This window comes from Lasioglossum baleicum, chromosome 11 (genome assembly GCF_051020765.1).
Source record: "Lasioglossum baleicum chromosome 11, iyLasBale1, whole genome shotgun sequence".
Taxonomy (NCBI): Eukaryota; Metazoa; Arthropoda; class Insecta; order Hymenoptera; family Halictidae; genus Lasioglossum; species Lasioglossum baleicum.
Window position 1 is genome coordinate 8,360,805 of NC_134939.1, and position 24,283 is coordinate 8,385,087.

General features: G+C 36.9%; 1 protein-coding gene across 6 annotated transcripts in view; it reads left to right on the forward strand.

Annotated features, from left to right (window-relative positions):
• The window catches only part of LOC143213364 (uncharacterized), a 66,132-nt gene that overhangs the window by 24,906 nt on the left and 16,943 nt on the right, over nt 1-24,283 (forward strand). For 2 of the 6 annotated variants that reach the window (XR_013009963.1, XM_076433133.1), the window contains exons 2-3: nt 5,873-5,923; nt 10,650-10,916. Coding sequence is in view for 2 of the 6 variants with exons in the window: in XM_076433133.1 (XP_076289248.1) it covers nt 10,668-10,916 (249 nt within the window). In the remaining 4 variants the exon portion in view is untranslated. Of the gene's footprint in view, nt 1-5,872; nt 5,924-5,978; nt 10,161-10,649; nt 10,917-24,283 lie in introns of those variants that run through there. The other 4 variants (XR_013009964.1, XR_013009961.1, XR_013009962.1 and 1 more) reach the window with 3 other exon arrangements.

Here is a 24,283-nt window from a genome sequence, read left to right on the forward strand (position 1 = left end):
AGATTGTTGAAGAAGGAAAAGAAGGCCAACAATTTTTATTCTTGCAAATGTATCAGGGTGTTCATTTGAAAACTTTCCAGCCGAATATCTCGAAAAGTATGAAAGATATGAAAAAAGTGTAAAACGTGTCCAAGGATTTCGTGGGGGGAAAGAGGGGAGCAATATCAGTTTTTTATTTGGGTGGCGTTTTCAAGGTCATTTGAAGGTCAACTTTGTTTTTTCAAATGGAAACCTATATTTTTCATTAAGGGATCTTATTTTACGTAAAAAGACCAGCATTTTTCGTAGGATACTTTTTTTATCCGCGCACTAGCTTCGGAGATATTTAAAGAGAAGTAGAACGAACAAAAACATTTATTTTATATATATATATAAAAATATGCAAAAATCCGCAGTCTATTGATTACCTTTTCGTCTATTTGGTAGATGCAATCGTGTTTCGAGGAAGTAGGGTGGTCAGGTATGAGGACGCGGAGAGAAAATCGTTGCATCCGTAATCGGAGCGGCTCGCTTTGAACTTTTTCGCTAGGAAAACGTTAATCCGATTTTCCCGGTTGCGAAATCCGCAGGGGATCTGCAGTCGATCGCGGAGGAGGTGTGGTGTTGCGAAGATTTACCAGCGTGTATTTCCCCTTAACGATAAATTATAAAAAAGATCTGCATAGAACCTGGCTCTGGGTTAGTATTGTTGCGCGGGGGTACGTTATCGCGAATCAATGTTCCCTTTTCACCCACTCCCGATGTGTTTCCTATTGTACGCGCGTACACTGTTCAACGTTCAACGTCTCGCGAGGTAAGAGGCCATAATTGTTCCACTCGATTGCTCCGCCGACTTAAACTTCGCTCGACTTTCGACAACTATAGAAGCCACGCATACGCTCGACCATAAGTTCACGCACACTTCCCACCGATACACGTGGAACAACAGCGTATTGTTCCCGCGAACTTTCATAAATGGCCAATAACACTGTTGAATATTTATTAGCGCGCTGATTGCCGTATCGGTAATTGCTGGAATTCCACAAAGTCGATATAATTTGTTCAACTCTTTAGTGCGCGAGTCGGGTACACGATGTCCCTTGAAAATGTTGTTCTTTTGTTTAATTTTTATGTTACCGTGTAATTCGTGTCGCGTAAAAGAAGATTTCGCGGATTTTCTCATTCATTAAATTATACAATTATGTATGCAAAAATCGTTGTATTTCGTAGCTTCAGATTTTAAAGGCTTTTAGTCCACTATTCAATTTTTAAAATAAAATTTAAAATTTTTTAAATATGGTTTTGTAAATATTTCCACGGTTGGTTTTGACCAAGATAAAGACTGGTAAAATAACTAAACTGCGGATTTCGCAGTAAAACATTTAACAAATTTCAAGACATATTTAGTAGCTCTTGATCACCTAACGAGAGCGTTTATTGGGATTATAAGCTTCTGCATAATTCTTGTTTCCATGAATTAATCCTTAAAATACGACTTTGTATAAGGATTCTAGTTAGGATTGTCATAACGAAAGAAAAGAATAAGGATTCCCACAACATTTCGAAGTTGGAGATTCATTTTAAGACTTACTTCATGCTTTTCTTTTAGTGATATTCTTAAATGTGTATAAAATATCGTAGTAACGCAGTACATATTTGCAACATCGAATTTTAAAGTTTGAATACGCTATTTTGGAAAATAGTGGCTTCCATTGGAACCGCAGCGTTCGATGATGGGTGCAAATGGTTTTTGTTATTCGGTATTACGAATGCAAAAATCAACCACAGAACCTATTAACTGTGTGTAGAGGAGGATTGTTCACTTTACATAGGCTGGTGTTCGAATACCGTAAGCCACTTAGGAAGCCAAGAACGATTGAGCGATTATCGACAGTGGCTGTCGAAGATTCCGCTTCACTCGTGGAAAGCTTGCTTTGTATCCCAGCAATTATTAATTGAAAATAAATTAACAAAAGCCATACTTTATTTCATCAGAAAACGGAACGAAAATTTTAAATAAATTTTTCTGTAAACCATATCTTTACAGTGAGCTTTTGCTGAGATCTTGCAGGACGTTAACCATCCAACCTTTCTTTTCTTCTTCAACAATCTGAATAGATTGAAATTCATTGACAATGTTTCCACTGTTTGAAATGGCACCGGCTTCTTTTTCTCATAAATTCGTATTATTATGTAAAAGAAGACTTTCAAGCTTCCTGTTGGTACAGCACTTCCGGCAGATAAATCGTTGAATATTATTTCACTTCAATGTGTACGATCACTGTGGCTTTTTATGCAAAATGAAAATCGTTAACCAATAAACCTTTCTTTTCTTCTTCAACAATCTTAATAGATTGAAAGCACATCGACAATGTTTCTTCCGACTTGATTCTCTTATAAATTCGTATTATTATGTAAAAGAAGACTTTCAAGCTTCCTGTTGGTACAGCACTTCCGGCAGATAAATCGTTGAATATTATTTCACTTCAATGTGTACGATCACTGTGGCTTTTTATGCAAAATGAAAATCGTTAACCAATAAACCTTTCTCTTCTTTTCCAACAATCTTAATAGATTGAAAGCATATCGACAATGTTTCTTCCGACTTGTTTCTCTTATAAATTCGTATTATTATGTAAAAGAAGACTTTCAAGCTTTCTCTTGGTACACCACTTCCGGCAAATAAATCGTTGAATATTATTTTACTTCAATGTACACGATCACGAAACGTATCCGACACATGTATGTTGAGGGGTTAAGAACAAATATCCTTCATTGACGCATATGTAGATCCATCACAGTAGGAAGTAATTCCGCACAGTAAAAATGTATGAATGATTGATTTCTATCCATATTCCCCAGTATCTCGGAAATATACAAATACCATAAATGTACGTAGACCCGACAATTATTTATTCAGCGCGTCAGCTAAGTCAGCGTATGAATTATTGGTTTGGCAAGAAGGTAATTTCGGTATTTTAAGGTGAAATTAAAGCGAAATCTTTATTCAAGCGGTGAACTTTAACATGTTCGCTACCACCGTCACAAATATGTGACATCCGTAATTTGACAGTTCACTTAAATACAGTAAAATTAATTTTATACACTCTCTTCGTTGTTTAAAATCATAGTAGAATCCATAATTTTCAGAGAATCTGTTACTTCCTTCTGCTAAACTGTTTTAATAATTCAAAATTAGATACGTTGCATTTAATGAAACTTTCGAACAAGGAAGGTAAGCAACGAAACAAATGCTGGCAATAGATCATCGAATGAAAGGAAAAATATCTTATTCATTAAAGTTCATTGCTTGAATAAAAAAAATGGGCTCTCTATTTCACCTTAAAATACCGAAATTACTTTCTTGCCAACGCAATACAAAAGCCACGATGACGGACAACGATGGGGCATTCGAAATGAGCGCGATCAGTATGCAAAATTCGATTTCGCGGGACCCGAAAGCCTCTGCCGACCCGCGGAAAGTGTACGGTGTTAAACGAAGCGTACACACGGCGAACAAATGATCTGCAGAATCGCATTAAGACTACCATTTGTCTCGTTTACGTCTCCGCGATTACCCGGGTAATTGTATGTCGCCTCGTCACCGTATAAAACGGCCGCGAATTTATCTTGCCAACACCTCGCGATAACTTTTACTTCTGTCCGCGGCATCGGTGCCGGGTATGATCGTTGTCTTTGTTAGATCCCCGATAAACTAGCATTATTTGCGTTGCTAGTTCGATCGTGTTTCGACGACAGTGCAAACGGATCCGTCGCCGCGCCTCGTGTTTTCCCTTCATTAACACGGTATCTTTTTTTTCTTTTGACTTCGGCGAACGGCAAATTTGTCAATTAACGTGGACCGCTTTTCCTTGCCGGTGATTGCACGCATTCTCCTGTTTCCGCGCAAACTACTGCGAACCGTTTGACGGCCGAGCACACGGGACAATTGCGATGACGATCACTTTCCTGGCTGAGCCACTTAAACAGAAAAACACACGGTGAGTTGCTTGTTGTGTAAACAAATGTTTCTAAACAAGAGTTGTTTGGCATCGAGTGTGGTGTGTACAATGTGTTCATCAGTTTTGCTATTTTGTCGGACCGTACAATGTGTTCATTAGACGGAATCGTGCAGTTTGTCAAATTGTTGAATGATGAGTGAAACATTAAGATATGTGGTTCACTCATTGATCAATACTGTTAATGTTTCAGGACCGAAATGTACCTTATATCGTATACTATTCCTTGATCATGTGCAATTTAACAAAATCTCAAAAAATTATCAAAAGTGACTGATGTGTATATATATGATGTGATAGTATTATAAAAACAACAAGATTAAATTTATTTATATTTTGTGCGATTTTTACTATAACATATACTGGAGTCAAAAAATATATTCAATAAATTCCCATGAAAACACCTTTACAATTTCAATAATTGTCAAACAAAAAATCTAAAATGGGACATTTGACCACTCGTAGGTTTAGTGTTAAAACAGGAGAAAAATTAGAATAATTTACAAGACACGACATATTATTTTCAATGCGTTAAAATGATTAAAGAAAGAATTGAACATTTTTGACACTAAACCTCGTCGGTCAAATGACCAATTTCATATTTTTCATTTTATAATTATTGAAATTATGAAGTTACATACATGGATATTGATTCGATAAATTTTTAAAAATTGCGCGAGATCTAAATAACGAGAGCCTTGTCATTTTTATCAGCTGAAATATATTTTAAGTGCTTTCAGAGCTCAGTAGGTTTAGTGTTGCATAATGATCTGCAGTCTACTCATGACACCAACGTGCCCCAGTGAAACAATATTCATTCCGTGATAAAACTGGATTGTTTTAATTAGTTTTTAATGAAACTTTTCCTAACACGATACCATTTGCATAGTATTTACTCGTTTAATCCACGATACAGTGGAGCCTCGATTATCCGAACTTACCTGCCAATTAATGCAGACCCTTTTTATTTTGCTCAGATTGTAATTAATTTAGTTACTTTCTAGTCATACACAGAAATTTTTTATGGTGTTCTAATACAGGCGTTTCTCGGTTTTATCTCCACTCGTAATCAAGACGTGTTTAGAGATCCTATCTCGTTGACAAAGATAAAATACCAAAAATTACATAACCGATTCTACTTTTATGATGTTCTATACAACTACTAGCTATTTTTGGTACCAAATTGTTATACTGTCGTGTTGAGTTTATCATACATTTTTTAGTTGTGCAGACAATGACAGTAAATTATATACAATAAAAAAATATACAACAACAACGACAATTCGGCAAGCTAATATAAGCGTGGTAAAAATAGAATAGTAAAATTAGATGTACCATATCTTCGAGAAAAAATTCATAAAAATTATTGCAATACTTTTTGCAATGTCCACAAAAGAATGTCATTCACATTGATAATAAGTCACCAATTATTTTTTAACTGTCCCACGTAAAAATTTCCAATTCAATCTTGAAAAAATGCCAGTGAGTCTAGAACCTGTGACACGATCCCCACGAAAACTTTTTTATTACCACCGAGTCCCTTAAAATCGCATAACTTTGTCGCAAAAAGGGGTTCCCTGTGCGACCATAAATACCGGCGATATTTTTCCGTTCTTAGCTGTGCGGAACTGTAGCATTAACTGTAGCGGTAAATGCAGAAAGCACGGGCAGCTTTTTTATACGAAATATGCAAATCATGTGTGGGTTTACACACGCGCGTGGCATCGATGCGAGCTGATATAAAGTTGGACAGAATTTGCCTTGTAAATCGCGGTGTTCCTGGCCCACCTCTTTTTCCACCCCTCTCCCCAGACCTCAGAGAGAAAGAGAGTACGAATTAATTACTTGTCGTTTCGTTTTGTCTTTGCTTCCAGAACGAACTACCGTCCCCATGCTTGGCAGCGCTTTTCCTAGGACCACTTTAGGTGAGTTACGACGACGGGGAAAGCAGCGATGGAAATTTCTCTATTAAAATTTCAGGCAATAAGACTGTTTGCCTTCCATCTTGCACGCTTCACCAGCCACGATGCGATTCGAAGAACCCTTCACTCCACCCGGGGGTTTATTATCGAACGAGCACAAAGTACTCTCGCATTTTAAAAGGGAATCTATACCTTTCGGATATGCTAAGCAGCTCGACATGCACGAGGAAACTACTTTTCCGCGTAAGAACGGCCAAGTTGCCCCCTCGCTACCCCCTTTTTCGGGGCTGCCCGATAAATCCCATTAACGTTGCCAAGTCGACAACAGGTGCACTGGCAACTTGTCGTCGATCGGAAAATTACTTTCGGATGCTATCGATTTCTTTTGGTTCCGAGTGACATGTCGAAGCCGCCACCGCGGAACCGGATGAGAGACGCGTGGCCCACAGAACTGCGGTAATACCTCGTTCAAGGGCTCGTACATGTTTCTTCGTCTCAATAAGTCGATCGTTTCTGGAGCAAGGGGCGGAAATGTGGCCCCCCACTTTTGTATATTTCTTCCGAAAATCTGATTCATAACCAGACGGCGGATTTTATGCATTCACGACGAAAGTGGACACGTACAATTTAAAGCAGTGGCCGAATTAAGAAGATTTAAGGAAATCAGTGTATTCATTTCAGCTGAATAAGACGATTAAAAGAAGAAAGGAATTTCTATTTGGCTTCTGTGTCTTGCAATCAATGTAAACATTTTTTATTTTGCAAAAAGATCCGCAGTCTATTCATAACTGAAATTTGAATTTTTGCTGAAAATATGTACGTTTTATCTGAATTGCAACAAACTCGATTAAAATAGAGATTGATTTTCTTTCTGGATATGTTTGACAGATTGGAAATAATATAACAGTATGTATCTTGAAATTAAACGTTTTTGTCATGAACGCATAAAATCCGCTGTCTAGTGATAATACGAACCCGTCAAAATGACGAGTCTCGCGGTTCCAATGTTAAAAAAAACCCGATTTTTTTTTATTAAGAGCATGTTATAAAAATATTTTGCATTTGACGTGCAATTCGACGAAATATTGACGAAATTTGCAATCGTCCGAAACAAAAAAGGGTGACGCAGCTCTGAACTCGCAGTCATAACTCTAAACTTTCGAAAATCGTACACGTATGATATTTTTCGTTTTCGAGGAACCGATATTTGTAGACGCGTTTTTTAAGGGCATATTCGATTTATTGGTAAAATCGCGATCGTTTGAATAAAACTAGTTGTGTGCAGCTCTAAACTCGGAATCATAACTTTAAAGTGTGGCATGGGCATCCACAATTTCCGAGGATCGATATCCTTTTATGTACATCGAAAGGTGCATATTGTAAAAATATTTCGAAGTGTACTATATGGAAAGTCGGATTATGGACGATGTTGCAGTCGTTCGGACACAACGAGATGCCATAAACTTGGAGGCGGAACTTCGGTCGTTTCATTTTTCAGATAGAATTTTTCAAAACGACGCGACGGGCAAGATAACTATCGTAGCGTTCATCCAATTAACTTCATCTACCTTGCACGTATTCTAAATAAGATTCGTTATGTAGACTAACGAGTTTCCCTTCCAAAAATTTAACTATTTTTTAACAGCTAAAAGACTGTACGATTTCTTAAAAATGCACGACCTTTTCTCCAAAGCGTTACTACCTTCTCGTAATATTTTTTTCTGAAAAATAATTTCGCGAGCCAAGAGTTACGATCCCAAGGGTGTTAAAATGTCGAAAATGTCTGCTCCAAATAACTCGTACGAGTTTTGGCTTTAAAAGAATATTCTGCGTTTAATCTTTCCCAGTTTTTCATTTCTCTTTTCTATTCTATGAATGTGAACGTTTATACGAATGAATTAAACCAATGGGATCGGTAGTATGTTCTTCGAAAATACTGGCCACCCTCTTTAATCTCTTTAACTCGCGGCAACGGGCAATTTTTATAGCTATATAATTGGCAATGCTTAGGAAGTTCACAGCTCTAATTAATAATTTTTAAAAATTTGCTTTTGATGATATCTCGTGTAGACACATTAGTCTTTCCGATATCCTCAATGAAACAGCTATTCAGTTAGTTTAATTGTCGCAAATTGAGTTCTTAAATGACAGTTTGGATGTTCCCGGTCAAAACAGACTCGGGTATAGCCGTCGGAGGGTTAACCCCTTGCCGTACCTTTTCTTCTACAGTTACAGTGATTAGAACGTCTTTATGCACAAAAATGTCGGTGTAGCTCCTCAACTATTGATCCTAGAGGATCGAAACTTCGATCTGCATTCGCGCCGGATACAAATCTACTAGAGTACATACCAAGTACACCATAACTCGTAGGAGAAAACTACTAATTTTTAGTCCGGTGAAGTAAAGTTTACCCTAAATATTGATTACCAGACAGATTGCAAGAAATGGAAATCAAATAGAATGTTCTTTCTTCCTTTAGTAATTTCAATAGAGGCGAAATCATATATTTACATCTTCAATTTAAAAAATTTTCCTACAATTTTCAATTTCATCTACTCAATTTTTCTATAAATCCATAAAGATCCGCAGTCTATTGATTATAAACGAATCAAATTTTATTTCATCTAAAATGAAACGCGTAACATTCATATTTGTTAGACTTTGTTAAAAACCTTCATCACGAGTCTGGCTCGTCAAAGTACGGCAAGGGGTTAAGTTAACTTTTACACTATTTTAAGCTTATCAAAATTATTGAAAGAGAAAATACATGTTTACGAAGCTATCTTTACGAAACCAGTAACATCTGATTAAATAATTTTTTCAGAGTAAAATTTGTCCGCGTTAGGTTTCGATCTCGGCAAATCAATTACTGAAAACTTGAAAGCTCTTAGCGAACTCTGCGCCGCTGCACTTTTTATCCTACGCCCAAGGCGTAGAGCTCGTGCGACGCGCTTTGTCGAAAATTCCGGTTCTCACTTAGAATAATTAACACTCATCCTTTTATCTATTTAATCTTATGATCGCGATAGTCCGTGGGGCGTCCCGATAAACCAAAGTTCCTCGACGCGTTCTACTTCTCTCAGTTTTACTTACCCAGTGACGGATCTATACGTTATATCGCGCGCGAGTGACGCTAAAACGTAGAAAACTTTGTTGTTCCTGAAATTGGATTCCAAGTTCCAAGTTTGAACATCGTCTTCAATGTATAGCAGGTTCATACGGAAGCATACTTACACGTACATTTGCTCCCGCGACTCGTTCGAAAAAGTTTTTCAACGCGGAACGGGCTGGTCTCTCGCGTAAAAGTAGTTGAAATTGTAGAATGAAATTGTTTCTTATGAGGTTTCATTTTCACGGGAATCGAGTTTAACCCTTACGCGAATCAAATTCTTTATGGTGTTCGGCGAGTTTGAAATCTTCGCGCTCGGAACTTTGAACGCTTACGTGGAGTCAATTGTCTGAGATAAAACGTGACGATGTCTTCGTAATTTCTAGTTGTACCACAAGATAGTACATCAGTTTCATTTTTCTTATTGGTCTTTCTTATTCAGTGTGTGCAGTAGCTTTAGTCTTTTTCAACCGTTCATCCATAATGTGTTGTAATTGGACTTCGGATCTTTATGCAAAATAAATATTTCTTGCATTTTTATAGGATGTAGGAGATATTTAAGTACCTTTTCATTTTACCACGTTTATACTAACTTGCCGTGTTGTTGTTGTATGCGTCAAATCTTGTAATCGAATTTTAAACCTCTTCCCAAAGTCTCCAATCTTGACTTATTTATAGTCACTAATGTAATGATTTTATTTAAATTTATATTAAACTTTTCTATCTATTCCGACACTAATTTTATGACAGAACAAATTTTGAACTAATTGCTTAAAATTTTGAGGAAAATATTATTAATCATTTAAGAAAGTAAAAGTTAAAAAAGAAAATATAAAAAATTAGAAAAGTTGCAATCTTTTGCTTCGTTCGTGGTGGGGATAACATTTGGACAGTTACGGTAGAGATCTTCGGGACAGTTATATACAGAGATAACTGAACTGCGGATCTTCATGCAAAATAGAGATTGTTTACATCAATTACAAAGAACAGAAGCTTCATTTCTCTGTTTATAATTTGAATAAGTTGTACCTAACACATTGATGTTCCCAAATTCATTTTTACTAATTTTTGCCATAAATGCATAAAATCCGCAACTGGAATCTGCCCGTAATTTTTCATTTTTAGATTAGTTATGATTAGACTGCGGATTTTATGCAGTTGTGACAAAAATGAGTAGGTGCAATTTAAAACAGTGAAAAGATTAGAAGACTTTAAGAGTATTAATATACAGTAGGACCTCGATTAACCGGATCCCGATTATAAACAAATATAGGGAATATACATATATAAACAAATAAGGGAGATAAATTTTCAAAAATAAAAGATTTATTTCGGTATATAATGTACATTTTAATTACGTCCCTTGGGTCTTGATTATCCATCGGGCCTTAATTTATCCGAGCTGTTTGTCTCCCAATCAAGCCGGTTAATCGAGGTCCTACTGTATTATATATTTTCACTACATTAAAATTATTCGTGAAAAATGTAAATTCATTTCTAGAGCTTGTGTCTTGCAAATGATGCACAAACTTTTTATCTTGTATGAAGATCCGGAGTCTAGTTATGATGAATAGGTGTAGCGACTTTGGGACTGGTGACGGTGCGTTATGGTTGTTCAGTTGCAGAGCCTCTCGAGGATGGGTTCCCGAAGGAGCGGGACCAGCGGAAGCCGGGCGAACGCGGGCGTTCTGAAGGAACGCGCCAACATGTCGTTCATGCTGGTGGTGATGTTCTTCGCGGTGTTCGGCTTGATCGTGCTTACAGAGATATTCCTGATCGACGAGAGGCGTGGCGTGGGTGTAGGTGGCACCGGAGCCTTGGGAGGTCACAGGAGCGGACATCGATTGCCGGCTGCGCCCGATCGTCCAGATTATGGGGAACTCGGAGTGAGTACGCAATTAGGACCATCTGTATTCGTTTAATTGACCGAGCCAAATCTCTCGCTACGATTAATCACCCGGGCCCCATCCTACCATCTAACAACCAGTCGTTTTACCAACTCTCCAGAGAGTCTTCTACGGTTTACCATTTTTTCTCCCGTTTTCCAATTGAAAAAAATTTTTCACCTGCTGCTCTCCTAGCAGACCACTTCAGCAACTCTCCCTTGAGAGTCTTTTACGTTCACTATTTTATTCGTGTTCTTATCGAAAAATGGTACCTCTGAAAATGAGTCGTTTCTTGTTGAAAAATTGGCAAACTGATCGGTTTTTAAAACTAGGTTTACGGAGTTCTAGAAATAAGTACTTCAAATTATTTCATAAACATAACGAGAATGGGTCTATCCAAATTTTTGGCCATTTTTACCACGCTTATATTAGCTTGTCGATGTTGTCGTTGTTGTATGCGTCAAATCTTGTAATCGAATTTTAAATCACTTCCCGATGAGCTAGAGACTTGGAACTCCATAAAGAGACGTCGTCTCTCGGGGTCATCCCCTCATTCTATCTTGCGTTTCTATATATATGTATATTACTGTTTCATACCAGTCTTACTATATCTTGCGTTCCATTTAAAAATTACTAAAAAGTAGAAAATAAAAAAAATATGTAAAAAAAACTTTTTAAAAACCACGTTAATATGAAAAAATGCACTAAAAAGGAGTAAATAATTTTTTTAGGCATTAGTGACTATAAATAAGAGCGTGGAGCACCCGCGAAGATTACATCAATATAGTTTAGCGCTCCACGTTTTTATTTATAGTCACTAATGCCTAAAAAAATTATTTTCTCCTTTTTGGTGCATTTTTTCATATTAACGTGGTTTTTAAAAAGTTTTTTCGACTAGTATATACCCTAAGTAATAAACTTAGTTAATAATTCCTCAGGGAAGCATTTTTACAATCTTAACACTAAACCTACCAAGCTTGCAACATATAAAAGTGAAGCACCTCATAAAATTTAGAAGATTGAATTTACTTAAACCCTGTACGCTTTTCATTATACTATGTGCTTAAATAAAGAAGTCAATTCAGTAATTTCCTATGAAAGCGTTTTCATAATTTCAATAACTGTGTTAGAAATTATCAGAAAACCGGTCAATTTGACCGTGGTAGGTTTATCGTTAGTAATCTCAAAATTAAGAATATTAGAACCCGTCATTTTGACGGGTCCCGTAAACCTAGTAACCCTAATGTTAAAGGCCAAGTCTCTGGCTACAATTAACTTGACAGATTCTGTACCATTTCGCCAACTCTCCAGATAGTCTTTTTCGTAAAAGTGGAACAACAAGCAAAGTATGAACAAAAACTGACACTGAAATAAGTGAAAATGTAACTTGTGCTCTTTGCAAGGAATTTTTTACCGTTCGAGACTTTTATTTCTTGAAGCAGCGCAGAGAAATGTGAACGTTTTCTGATGATGACACAGAGAAAATCTCTTGACACTGTGTATCCGGAAACCAAGCTCAACAAAACGTAAGACGCTGTTTGCTCAATCTTCTAATATAACAGTGCACGTGTGCGAAAAAGTTCCTCGGTAAATAATAAATTCCCGTTGATTCTTGAAGTGGTCTAGAGACGATATATATTATGAAACTATCGATTCCGAATCAATTTGGCTTCAGGTTGCGTCACTTGACGATGTAATAATCTTATTGTCTCAGCTATTTATACGCTATACTTCCCTCTGTGATGTGATTTTCTCGAGGCCAAGCTGATTCTGTTTATTAACTGACGAAATAGATCGGTCGATTAGATTCCGAGTTCTCGTCACGCCAATTTAAGCAAGTAGATTTAAAGAAAAACGGGTGCAAGGATTCTGATTAAGTATTAAGATAATTACGAATTAGTCTGAAGTGTTTGCCTGCTATCCGCAGATCGTAAAAACACAACGATAGATCGATTCTAATTGCAAGTAGAGACCCTTACGACCTCATAGCAAACTGTTTGCCGTACCAAACTCTGAGTCGTTCCACTGAATAGGCGATAACTGCGCGACTCCTGCAAACTATATTCTTTATCTCCTCAAAGAGAACACATTGAGAACTGCATTGAAATTCTATTGTGACACCTTTAACAAACCTACAGTTTTATTCCTCTCTCTCTTTTTTTTTTTTAGTAATTCTAAAGTGTACAAATTTCCAAATTTGCAATTTCTCCGCCCGTAAATTGGAGGCTATCTTCTACACATTATAACTTGTAAGAGTACGCGAAACTTTAAACACGGTTTCGTAATTGGCTGAGTTCATATCTCGAAAGCCGATTTACTTGAAACTTTGTAAATAGGTTCACTCGATGTTCCCGCATCGTTCGAACTATAACAAGTCAACTTTTGCAAAATTAGAAAAATGATTTATGCTTTTTTTATTCGAATTTCGACAACAATTTTGCACAGATTAAGGATATTTTTGAGGTTTTGTTTCGCGCGTAGTTTCTTTGTTTAGTGAAACAGAAACTTGCAAGCCAATCTTTGTCAAATTAATCTCGTAATATGCCCGAACGAACATTTCCCCGTGGAAACTAATTTTTCGTACCACTGTGAAACTGAAAAGTGTTTACGGGAGAAAATTGTTCATCGACCAGGTCAATTTGCATAAACGGCTAAAGAAAATCATGCGATCGCGTAATAATGGCGAAACACGTGCACCTCCGACAATCTTCTTAGAAAATAGCGCCGTACATCTACATTTTCTTTCGCATTATTTATTCATTCATTCAACTATCCATAGCAGAACATCCTTTCTACGGAAACGACGAGGGCGAATTAGCATCGTAGAATAGCTATCGCGTTAAACTTTCATCTGGTAGCCGGAATACACAGGCTGGTCGGTGTCTGGTAGAACAACCGAAGAAGAGATGACTATAATAGGATGTAATAGAACGCTTTATTTTTGTGAATATCAACATTGAAGATCCGTTATAAACATTCATGTTGAGGATGGAATTAGTAATATTTCTCACTGGTACTTCCAAACTCGATTTTCTCGAAAACAAAGCCTCGGATCAATACATTTTATCCAACATTTTCGAATATTTTGTAATGTAGAATCACACCCCTTCTCGGTTGTAGCACCCTGTATGATCCCGGAAGAATTACAATCCCAAAGGAGTGGATTTATACACGGTAATTTACCGATTCTGTCGAACAAGCGTGCAGTTTTGTTCGAACACGCGCATTTCGAACGAAATTTCTGGTCTCTCTGTTGTGCGTATGTGAGTGTGTTCGCTTGTTTCTTCTTTTTTTTATCCGGCCTCGTCGCGCCGGGCTAGTGATAGTTTTCATTGTCGACATCGGCTGTGAATTATGGCGCTCAATGGTTCGTTAACGCAAACGAATTGCGTTCATTAATCCGTTAGCGAGAACAAAAATTGTAATTCTTTCGTCGGCTGGTCTTGGCACCGCGCGAGGCGATCAATTCGTGTCATTTCCCGACGACCACGTGTATCGCATTACGGTTGCTAAATACTATACTCGGATAATGATAGCGCGCGTCGTTGTCGTTAGCCTCGGATGCTAGCGTTTTTATCGAATAAAGCGATGTCGGGAGCAATAAAAATTGCTATTTCACAGTACTTTATGAAGTGTGTGAATTTTGAGATAATCAGAATTGCTAATTAACGTAAAATTGAGATAAACGTCTACTTTACCGTTAAACAAACTTTTAATGAGTTCACTGCACCTTTAATGTTAACCCCTTGACTGTATTTTGACGAGCCAGACTCGTGATGAAGGTTTTTAACAAAGCCTAACCAATATGAATGTTACGCGTTTCATTTCAGATGAAATATAAAATTTGATTCGTTTGTAATCAATATTTAAGCATTAAAATAAATGTAGCCATACAAAAAATATACATTTTCTTTTCCCTTCTACGACATTTTTGTGCCTAAAGACGTTTTAATCACTGTAACTGTAAAGAAAATGGTACGGCAAGGGGTTAACATCGAGAAAATTGTTACCTATGATCATTAATAACTTTGGTGTTGAACGAACGCAAGCAAAAATGATGAAACTTTAAAATGAAGTTTAACTAGAATTGTTAATCAACTGAAAATTAACATGACCAACTGTCCAGTTTAAGAAAATTTCACTAGTCGACTGTAGCTTTAACACGAAAGAAGTAAATCAATTTCTCTAATACAATTGGATGGCGTGTCTGACCATAACGCGGCTCTACTACTTAAAGCGAAAACTGCGAACGGTAAGCTTATTACATTACTCTCTCTCATTAGCCAGTTTATATTATAAGTAGGCTGCGGAACTTCATGCAAAATAAAAATTGTTTGTATGAGTTGCAAGAAACAACAACCACGCAGAAGCTTCTGATTCTTTAACCCCTTGCCGTACCATTTTCTTTACAGTTACAGTGATTAAAACGTCGAAAAATGTCGTAGAAGAGAAAAGGAAATATATATTTTTTGTATGAATAAATTTATTTTAACCCCTTGCGCCTTACAATATCGTGTCTGACTCGTGATGAAGATTCTACACAGTCTCTGATAAAAATGTATGTTAATAATTTCCTTTAAACTGAAATAAAATTCTATTTTGGTTTTGTTAATATACGGCTATTGGAGAACATATAGAAATACAATTTATATAATTATTCTCCTTTTTTAGGAAATTACAATCTACAAAAAAAGTTCTAATCACTGAAACCTTAAAATAAATCGTAGGGCAAGGGGTTAATGCTTAAATATTAATTACAAACGAGTCCAATTTTATATGATCTAAAAAGAAACGTTTAACATTCATATTTGTTATGCATTATTACAGTCTTCATAACGAGTCTGACTCTTTAAAATACGGCAAGGGGTTAATAACCTTAATACGTCAAAAATATAATACATGCTTAAATTCTTTGAATCTTTGGCCTATTTTGAATTACGGCATCTCATTTTTGTCATAATTGCATGAAGATCCGCAGTCTAATTATAAGCGACAAACAAACAATACTAAGGGTTAAAATTTCAAGATAAAAATTGAGATTGTATTCTTGATCTTATGATTTTACCCTCAAATATAGGAAATACATTTTTGCACAGTTGCTGCCCTAATAAATTGAGAAAACGTGCACGCGCTTCCACTGCGTTGTCAAATACAATTACCAATTTTACAGTTTTTTTATTTCCCCCTTTCGGTTCGGTTGCACTGCCAATTCCGCGAAATCAAATACAATGGAGTTTCCTCTCGCTGTGAAGTTTCACGCGATTACTGACACACGATTACATAGTACCGAATTCCCCGTCGCGCTCCACGCGATCTGTAAAGTTAACGCATTTGCTAACGTCACCGTGGTAACGTATTATTGTCTATTCGAAATAGTGCGAAGCAATCCGTACTCCACAGACATCTGCAAAAATGGAACCCAGTTTCCCATTGTCGAACAGCCATTATACAAATACGTTCACAATCGTACCAATTGTCTCATAGCAATAAATATTCCTCCAATTAGAGATTCAATTGTCCTAGAGTGGACAATTTTTATCGATGCTCTTCACCAATAAGTATCGAGAGTTTATGATCCCCCAGCTTACGTTTTAAATGTACAGTTATTTAATGTAGACATTCAAGCGTCAACTGGGCGTACCGATTTAGTTATTTCAGCGATAATTGGACCGGTAATTAAATATGAAAATTTACACCGTGGAATAAATGTCCGATCACGAAACTATCAAATACGCATTGAGATGCTGAAAATAAATCATAGCGCTAGAAGGAAACGTATTTCTATTGTAATATACGCTGTCGCTGGTTTTGTTATTAATATTCAAACATTAATGAAACTGATGAATGCATTGAAAGCATACATTACATTAAATTTATATTTAATCTCCATGAAAAATTAAAAATTAATCGTTAACGATGCACATGTATTTTTAGTTAGTGATTGACCGCCGACGATTGATGTTTAATAATCGACGATTCGTTTAATCAGTTAATTGCATCAATCATGATTTTCGAGGATCTCTGCAAATGTCCAAAATGGCTTTCCTGCCTATCAACAAAATATACAATTACACCCATTATTTATGAAAAGCAATCATATACGTGTGTGCGAATGAATCGTCATATTTTTTCGTAATATATTAGTTGTGCAAATAAGTTCTTTCCCCTTTTTTTTCCAAATTCAATTCCAAATTCAATTCCAAATTCTTGTCTGGTGACTCCCAATCTTTCCGCCAATTCTTCTTGCGTCTGGGTCGGATTTTCGTTGAGCAATTCCTCTAAACTCTAACTCACCGTCATCGAACTTTCTCGGTGCATCTGGACGATCGTCGACTTCCAAATTAAAATTTTGGGGCTTTAAATCTTTGGTACCACTTTTTCCATGTTCTGTGAGATATACAGCGTTCTCTCCCAGTGCCGCACAAACCTTATCAGTAGCTTCAGCAGCTGATTTCCAAAGCTGGAACGCAGAGAGTAGGCAGTGACGTAAATGATGCTTCTCACCCGTCATATTGCTTGAAATTGTTGCATAGGACTGGAAATTCTTAGAGCGCTCATCACGACTCTTCTTATAACTAAATGAACGGTTTTCAGATGACACCAAAATCGGGAAGTAATTCGAATTCAGTCAGAAGTGTTATGATCGTAAAAAAAGGGGGAAGGAACTTATAGGTACACCTAATATATAATCTTTTTGTCCTCGTTTCCACTCGATGCCTCTTCCATGCGAATACTTCTATCGACACCTAAAAAAAACGCTCTTAACAATAGCTATATCGCTATCAAGCTTCGCTTGCAACTTTTTTTGTGTCAGCAACGTTCGGCAAGCGAAAGACGTGGATTGGCGTCTCCGGTCGGCAATGTGCTAAAGGTCGCTAATTCAGCAGCCAGCTAGCAAATCCAAATGAGGGATGCTCTATTATATCGCGGTGATCCGGTTGAAATGAGAAAAAGGTTTGTTTGACGGGCAGAACGGACAAGAATCGATACGAATCGCGGCCAAGGGACACACGGCAAAGAGAGTCCACGGTAGCTAAGCTAGGGGTTAGAACGCGGGGGTGGTCTCTCTTCCAGCGAGCCGAAAACCATTTTAATCTCCGGCGTAAAGTTCACAGTCATCGCGAATAAAAGAGAACAGATTATGACCTAAAATCGCGCGTAAATCGGGCCGAGGAGGGCTTTGCCGCCCTCCGGCAAATTAAAGTGTCTCGATAGCTTCTGGCGATCCACTGCAACCGAGTTAGCTTACTTCCGGCCAACACTTCACTCTCTTCGCCAATGTCCCTTCTTTCTTGGCCCCTCAGCCTTTCTTCAGCAGCTCTTCACGGCTAGAAAGAAGGCATGGAAATGCTAGTCTCATTGGTTTATTAGTAGACTGCGGATTTTATGCGTTTGTGGCAAAAATTGATTCGTCAAACAGAAACTTGAGAATACAGTGGAAGGTCTCATATTATTTTCGACTCGTCAGAATTGACCGCTGGAAGAGTCCACTTTATTTTGCATTAAGGTAGTTATTCTATTGGATAAAAATTTCTTTACGTTGGAGTGATATAAATGCATAAAATCTATAAAGTTTCATATTTTATGGACCAATAGAACGCCACAAAAGCGAAGGAATTGGGGACCGAGTGCTCAGCAATGACCAATTTCAAACACAAGGCTAACTCCTATACTTTAGCACCAGGTTCTACAGCATCTGCCAAGTTCAATGCATTAGTTCTTGGTCGGTGTTCGTCGAAGGAGCAAAGAGATGGCGAATCCGCGAGGGCCGCGGAGACTCGCGAATCCTCAAACGTTTCCCGGTCTGGGGCAAAGAGACACGGCAAAAGACTTCAGAAGTAACGAAGAGGGTTCAACTTTCCACTCGTCCTGTCACTTGCTCTTTGTCCGCGCAAAGGAGGAAAGTGGTAACGGGAAACTTTGCCATCCCGGTTCATCGATTTCCCCCTGTGCCCGTCGCCTTTTCCCGGCTTGCCATGCGGCGTTCATTCTTCCTGCTAGCTACCGGTTCCCTCTTTATTGCCGGACAATGATACGTTGGGAGAGAACCGCACATTCTCGGCACTTCACATTGTCCCAAAACGACGCGATGGCCGAAAGGACGAATCGGTCCGTTTACTTACAGTCAGTCCAGAAAGTCTCCATACACACTTTAAAGCGAAGTGAACCTTTTTAAGAGTCGACCTAGCGAGGCGATGATCGAGTTAGCTCTCGATTTCACCGCGGATCATTGTGAGATATAAAAATTGGTTAGCTGCAGGAACGAACAGTCAAACTGAAATTTCTTTCTCACTTTATTGATTTTGATAAATTAATATGCCAAATGAAATTCTTTTATAACACCAAACCTTCCATCACCGGTCAGAATGACCGGTTTCAGATTTTTATTTTACGATTAATTATTGAAGAAATGATTGTGTAGATTATCTTTAGTGGAGCACATATTATTACAATAGGACCTACACAAAGTCTAAATAAAATGAATCTTGTCATTTTTATAAGGGAACATGTGTGTGTGTATACCAGTTACTTTTGAGGCTCGGTAGGTTTTGTGTTAATTCGTCTACTGTTTTCAATTGCAAAATCTGCAATTAGCATCTATTGGGTTGGTAAAAAAGTACTTTCGATATTTTAACGTGAAATAAAACCTAATTTCTCTATTCAAGCGATGAACTTTAAAAAATATCTTTAGAAAATATCTTATTCATTAATGATCATTGCTTGAATAAAAAAATTGGGTTCTATTTCACCTTAAAATACCGAAATTACTTTCTTGCCAACCCAATATTAGCAGTCGGACACTCTGTTTGAGCGGGACAAACATTTTTAAAAATCGACTAAACCACTTGCCGATCAAGATATCCCTCTGTGAATCATTACGCAAAGTCAAAATTATTTACGTTGAATGCAGGAAACAGAAGCAATTTGCATTCCATTAGCATTCCATCAGCATTCTACACTGTAGAATAGGCTGACGTGTCCGTAAATAGTCCACCGATTCTACTTCCTGTGAGTACTATTCTACCTTCACCCTCATGACGTATAGCTAGTAACATAGCTAATAAACTGTAACAAGTTTTTTGAAAGTTTTCTTGTTTAAAGAACAGTCAAGATAGCTAATGCTAAACCTAACCAACAAGAAAATCGTTACACGTTTCGAAGTGTGGAGAGCAATATCGCTCTAGGAAACTTTACACCAAAAACCTCAAGATCAAACCACAGGTTTCAACCTGTACCAAAAAAAAAAATCTTCTTGCGAGTACTAGGTACTACCACTCGAGCTGTAAAAGTCCGAAAATATTTCCGCAGTTAAAATCGTGGGGCTTTATGCAAAATAAAAACTGTCTTCATTAATAGTAAGAAATCAAGGAAAATTGTAATTCCTTCCTTAATCATTTCAATAAGATGAAAAAAGTGAGAAAATGGAGATTATAGAAATTATAATGACACTTTCACTCAGAATGGAAATACACATTTTTATATCTAAACACGTATTATAAACGAAATCACAGAAAATCTATATGATGTCATTTTTATAAGGCAACACATGCCAGCCATTTTCAGATCTCGACAATCTTTTCAATGCAATCACGAGAAAATCGTTTGAATACTCTAGAATATACAGTGTGTCCCAAAAATATGGTACTTCCTTGAAAGGGGCGATTCCTGAGGTTATTTCAGGTACCTTTTTCCTTTACGAAAAACACGGACTAATCAGAGCAGAGGTCCCGCTGAGCGTGGCGTTGGTATTGGCCGAGCCGTAGTAGCCGCGCTCTGATTGGTCCGTGTTTTTCGTCGATAACTCCTGAACAAAGCCGCGGAGGACATTTTCGTAAACGAAATAATTACTTGAAATAACCGTAGAAAACATCCCTGTTAAGAAAGTACAACATTTTTGGAACACCCTGTATGAGCACGAAAACCAGTTATACGAGGCAGATTATATTTATAAATTTTCCGAGTGAGAGTTGAACTCGTGTGGTCACTGGGATTGTCAAAGGAGTATTAAAGAACCATAACCCTGGACTAAATAGGGAATAGCGCCGAACGCTCTAGAAGCGTAATCTTCCCGATTAAATGGTGTTTTAGAGTCCCTTGGCTGCTCTTCTTCCACTCTGCCGTGCGTTTCCTGTTCCGGAGAAATCCGAAAAAGCGAGTTGGGGAGTAAATTGGTCTCAAGATGATTTCCGAGATGGAAAAGAGGTTTTGCCCAGCAGGAAATAGCTTTTCCAGGAGTGACGCGCGTCGTTCCATTCGTGTGTAACGCAACGTCGGTGTAAGTGAACAGGAATTACACGCGATTTTTTATAACAACGCTGCATTAATATATAAAGTTCCAGCTCCCACATCTAGGTCGCTTCAACAACGATTCGCATCCCAACACAGCCGAAAAGTACAATTTTTCGGAATTTCTAGATACGATTTTCAAATTCTAAAAGTACACAGCCTTTGTACATGTTTTAAATACCAGCAAACAACTAGTTCATTCTTCGTAAAATGTTTTTGTAAAACTTCAAGTATAATCTCCCCTGTCTATATGACATGCAAAGCGTTATTTTAAAATTCAGAGAGCTTCTGTTGGATTTGATAACGTAAAAAGATATGCATATGTACATACATATATTTTTTTTATCGTTACTAAAACTTCAATCTGACAGAACGTTAAAAATCGTTGATTAATTTCTGCTATGCTTTATTTTACTCGAGCTAGTCTACCAGATTTGAAAATGTCACATTCATTAGTCAAGTTCATTCATCCGTTCTGTATTTCGAAATCGATAAAACAGTGGCTTTTGCAGAACTCGTATAAAATTAAAATGGAACGTTTAAATACAGGAAATAGATTATTCCCTCCGCATCTCGAAAGCCATTTTATCTCTAAAATTGTGAATATTTTCACAGAGATGAAAACGTTATAATACATCGTTACAATTATTATGTGAACATACGAACCCTATCAATAAAAAAATTAATCGTAACGATAAAACGGATTAATATTAGGTTGTAAAGACTGAAATGCAGGATATTTGTTCCTGTGTTTTAATTGCAATTTTATACCAATAAATAGTTACCTTACTTTAATGAGTTATATGTCATTTGCTTTCGATATATAATTTTGTTCAAATTTTTATTAAATTATTTGGCTTTTATTTCAGGATGTCAAAACGCGATATTCGCATTATTTTTTGTATGAGTTCAAACTAGGCCGAAGTGCCGCTCAAGCGGCTCGGAATATCAACGAAGTATGGGGCGAAGGTAAAAGTGTGAACTCGAAGAAAACAATAATGCGATAATCTCGTTTTGACATCCTGAAATAAAATATGATTTAATAAACATCTGAATAAAATTGAATATCAAAAGCATAATTAAAGAGCGTAAAACAAGCTTTAAATTATTATTAGTAAATATTAATTGGTATAAAATTGCGATTAAAACAAAGGAACAAAAATCCTGCATTTCTTTCTTTACAACCTAATAGATATCAGTTCTTACTGAGTTTACAACCGTGTAATTCCTGGGCCATGAATATCCATGCATGACGAGTCGAGTGCAATTTAATTTCCATTTTAATTATAATGTCGTACAATTTATTATTTAATTGATTAATGTAGAATATAATTAATTTACTTCACACATGTCACGCGAATATTGCAATGCGATCTAATGCTACAATTTCTAAATGAACTAAATAGAGTAACTATAAATCAGTCGACTGTGTCATTAGACAGATCCAAAATGGCGTAGCGACTGATAGGGATCTACATTTAATAGCTGCCGCAACTACAGTTCATGAATAAAATAAATGAATACGCGCTCGAAAGTAGAGTAGCTATTATATTAATTTAATAAATAACGAACGACGGTAGTTTCCTTCGAATAAGGCTTTAATCTTGGTCGCTGTATATTCTTAGCAATTCGTAATTAAATCATGTCGAAGCGATATCGACAGATTCCCGATAAAAATGGACGAACAATTCTAGCGCGGCGTCGAAAATAGGTTGGCATGCACGACAGTGGGATGTTTAGCGAATATTAAATTACCGTCGTCAATTAAAGCGAAATAACGTTCTATGCGCTATTGTACGATCAACACCATGCTAGTAGATATCAATTATCGGCTCGAAGCCGTAAACCAACTACATATTCGATATCGTTTCGCTTCCAGTTAAACAAATGGAGATTTATCTTAATTCTCAACGTGTGACGCACTACGCGATTTAATTATCCCGTTAACATTTATATTCGACATAATTATATTCGACAAACCTCCAACGCCACATGCATTTCCTTAAAAAATTCAATTTTCTATGCTTACTATTTCTAATTACTATTTCTAATTCTGATTGATTACTGAAACATAAACAAAAATGTCGTGCTCCTTAATGTCTTTAACACTCAAGTTGTCAGGTAAATTGTCGTGTTTTCTAATATTCTTAATTTGCGATTATTAAGATTGTAACGATATGCTTCCCTGAGAAATTATTTACCAAATTTATTTTTATTGTATATTATTGGAGAAATGGCCAAAAATTTGGATAGACACATTCTTGTTATGTTTATAAAATAATGTGAAATAGTTATGTTTAGAGCTCCGTAAATCTAGTGTTAAAAATGTGTAAAACATTTTTTTATTAAAGTAAATATTATAAATGTGCACCTTTCACAACGACAACGTGAAATATACATATTTACATTTGTATTTACCCTTGTAAAATTCACTTTTTAGTATGTCACAAATCTTGATCATATTTCAATTAAACCGAAGAGAAACGAAAATATCATGAAAGTGTTTGATCCACTTTTTGAATGAACGCACGAACGTTTGAGGTAACGATTCTCCGAGCAGTCAATGCGGAGACGAAATGTTTCGGTGAGATTTTGACGAGCATTTAATTAGAATTTCCCGGTTTTACGCCCGCAGGTTTTGCTCCGAACTATTCCCCGTAATGAAAATGTACTGCTAAAAGCGGACCATAACTTCAAAGAGTTTTAAAACTATTCTCGAGAGCCTTAATTAGGATACCGGGTAAATAAGGAGAAGGCCTCCGTCGTACTAATAACGAAACAGAAGGGGGTAAAAACGTTGGGAAATGCAAATTTCCCGGGCACTTCCATGCTGGGGGAATGGACATAGCAAAAATTTTGCAACGAACTAAAACTAAGCCAGTAAAGTTTCAACTTCTTACCGGGGCGCATGTCTCTTTCACTTTAGCCTGGAGTTCTTTCTCGGATTCGAAACACCTGTGTACAGCTTGTGGACAATTTACATTAGATAACATTGTCCGACGTCAATATTTAATTGGCTGTTCCTCCTGAGGTTATAATATTATCAGTCTACACGTTAATAATTCATTGTCTTTTTAATT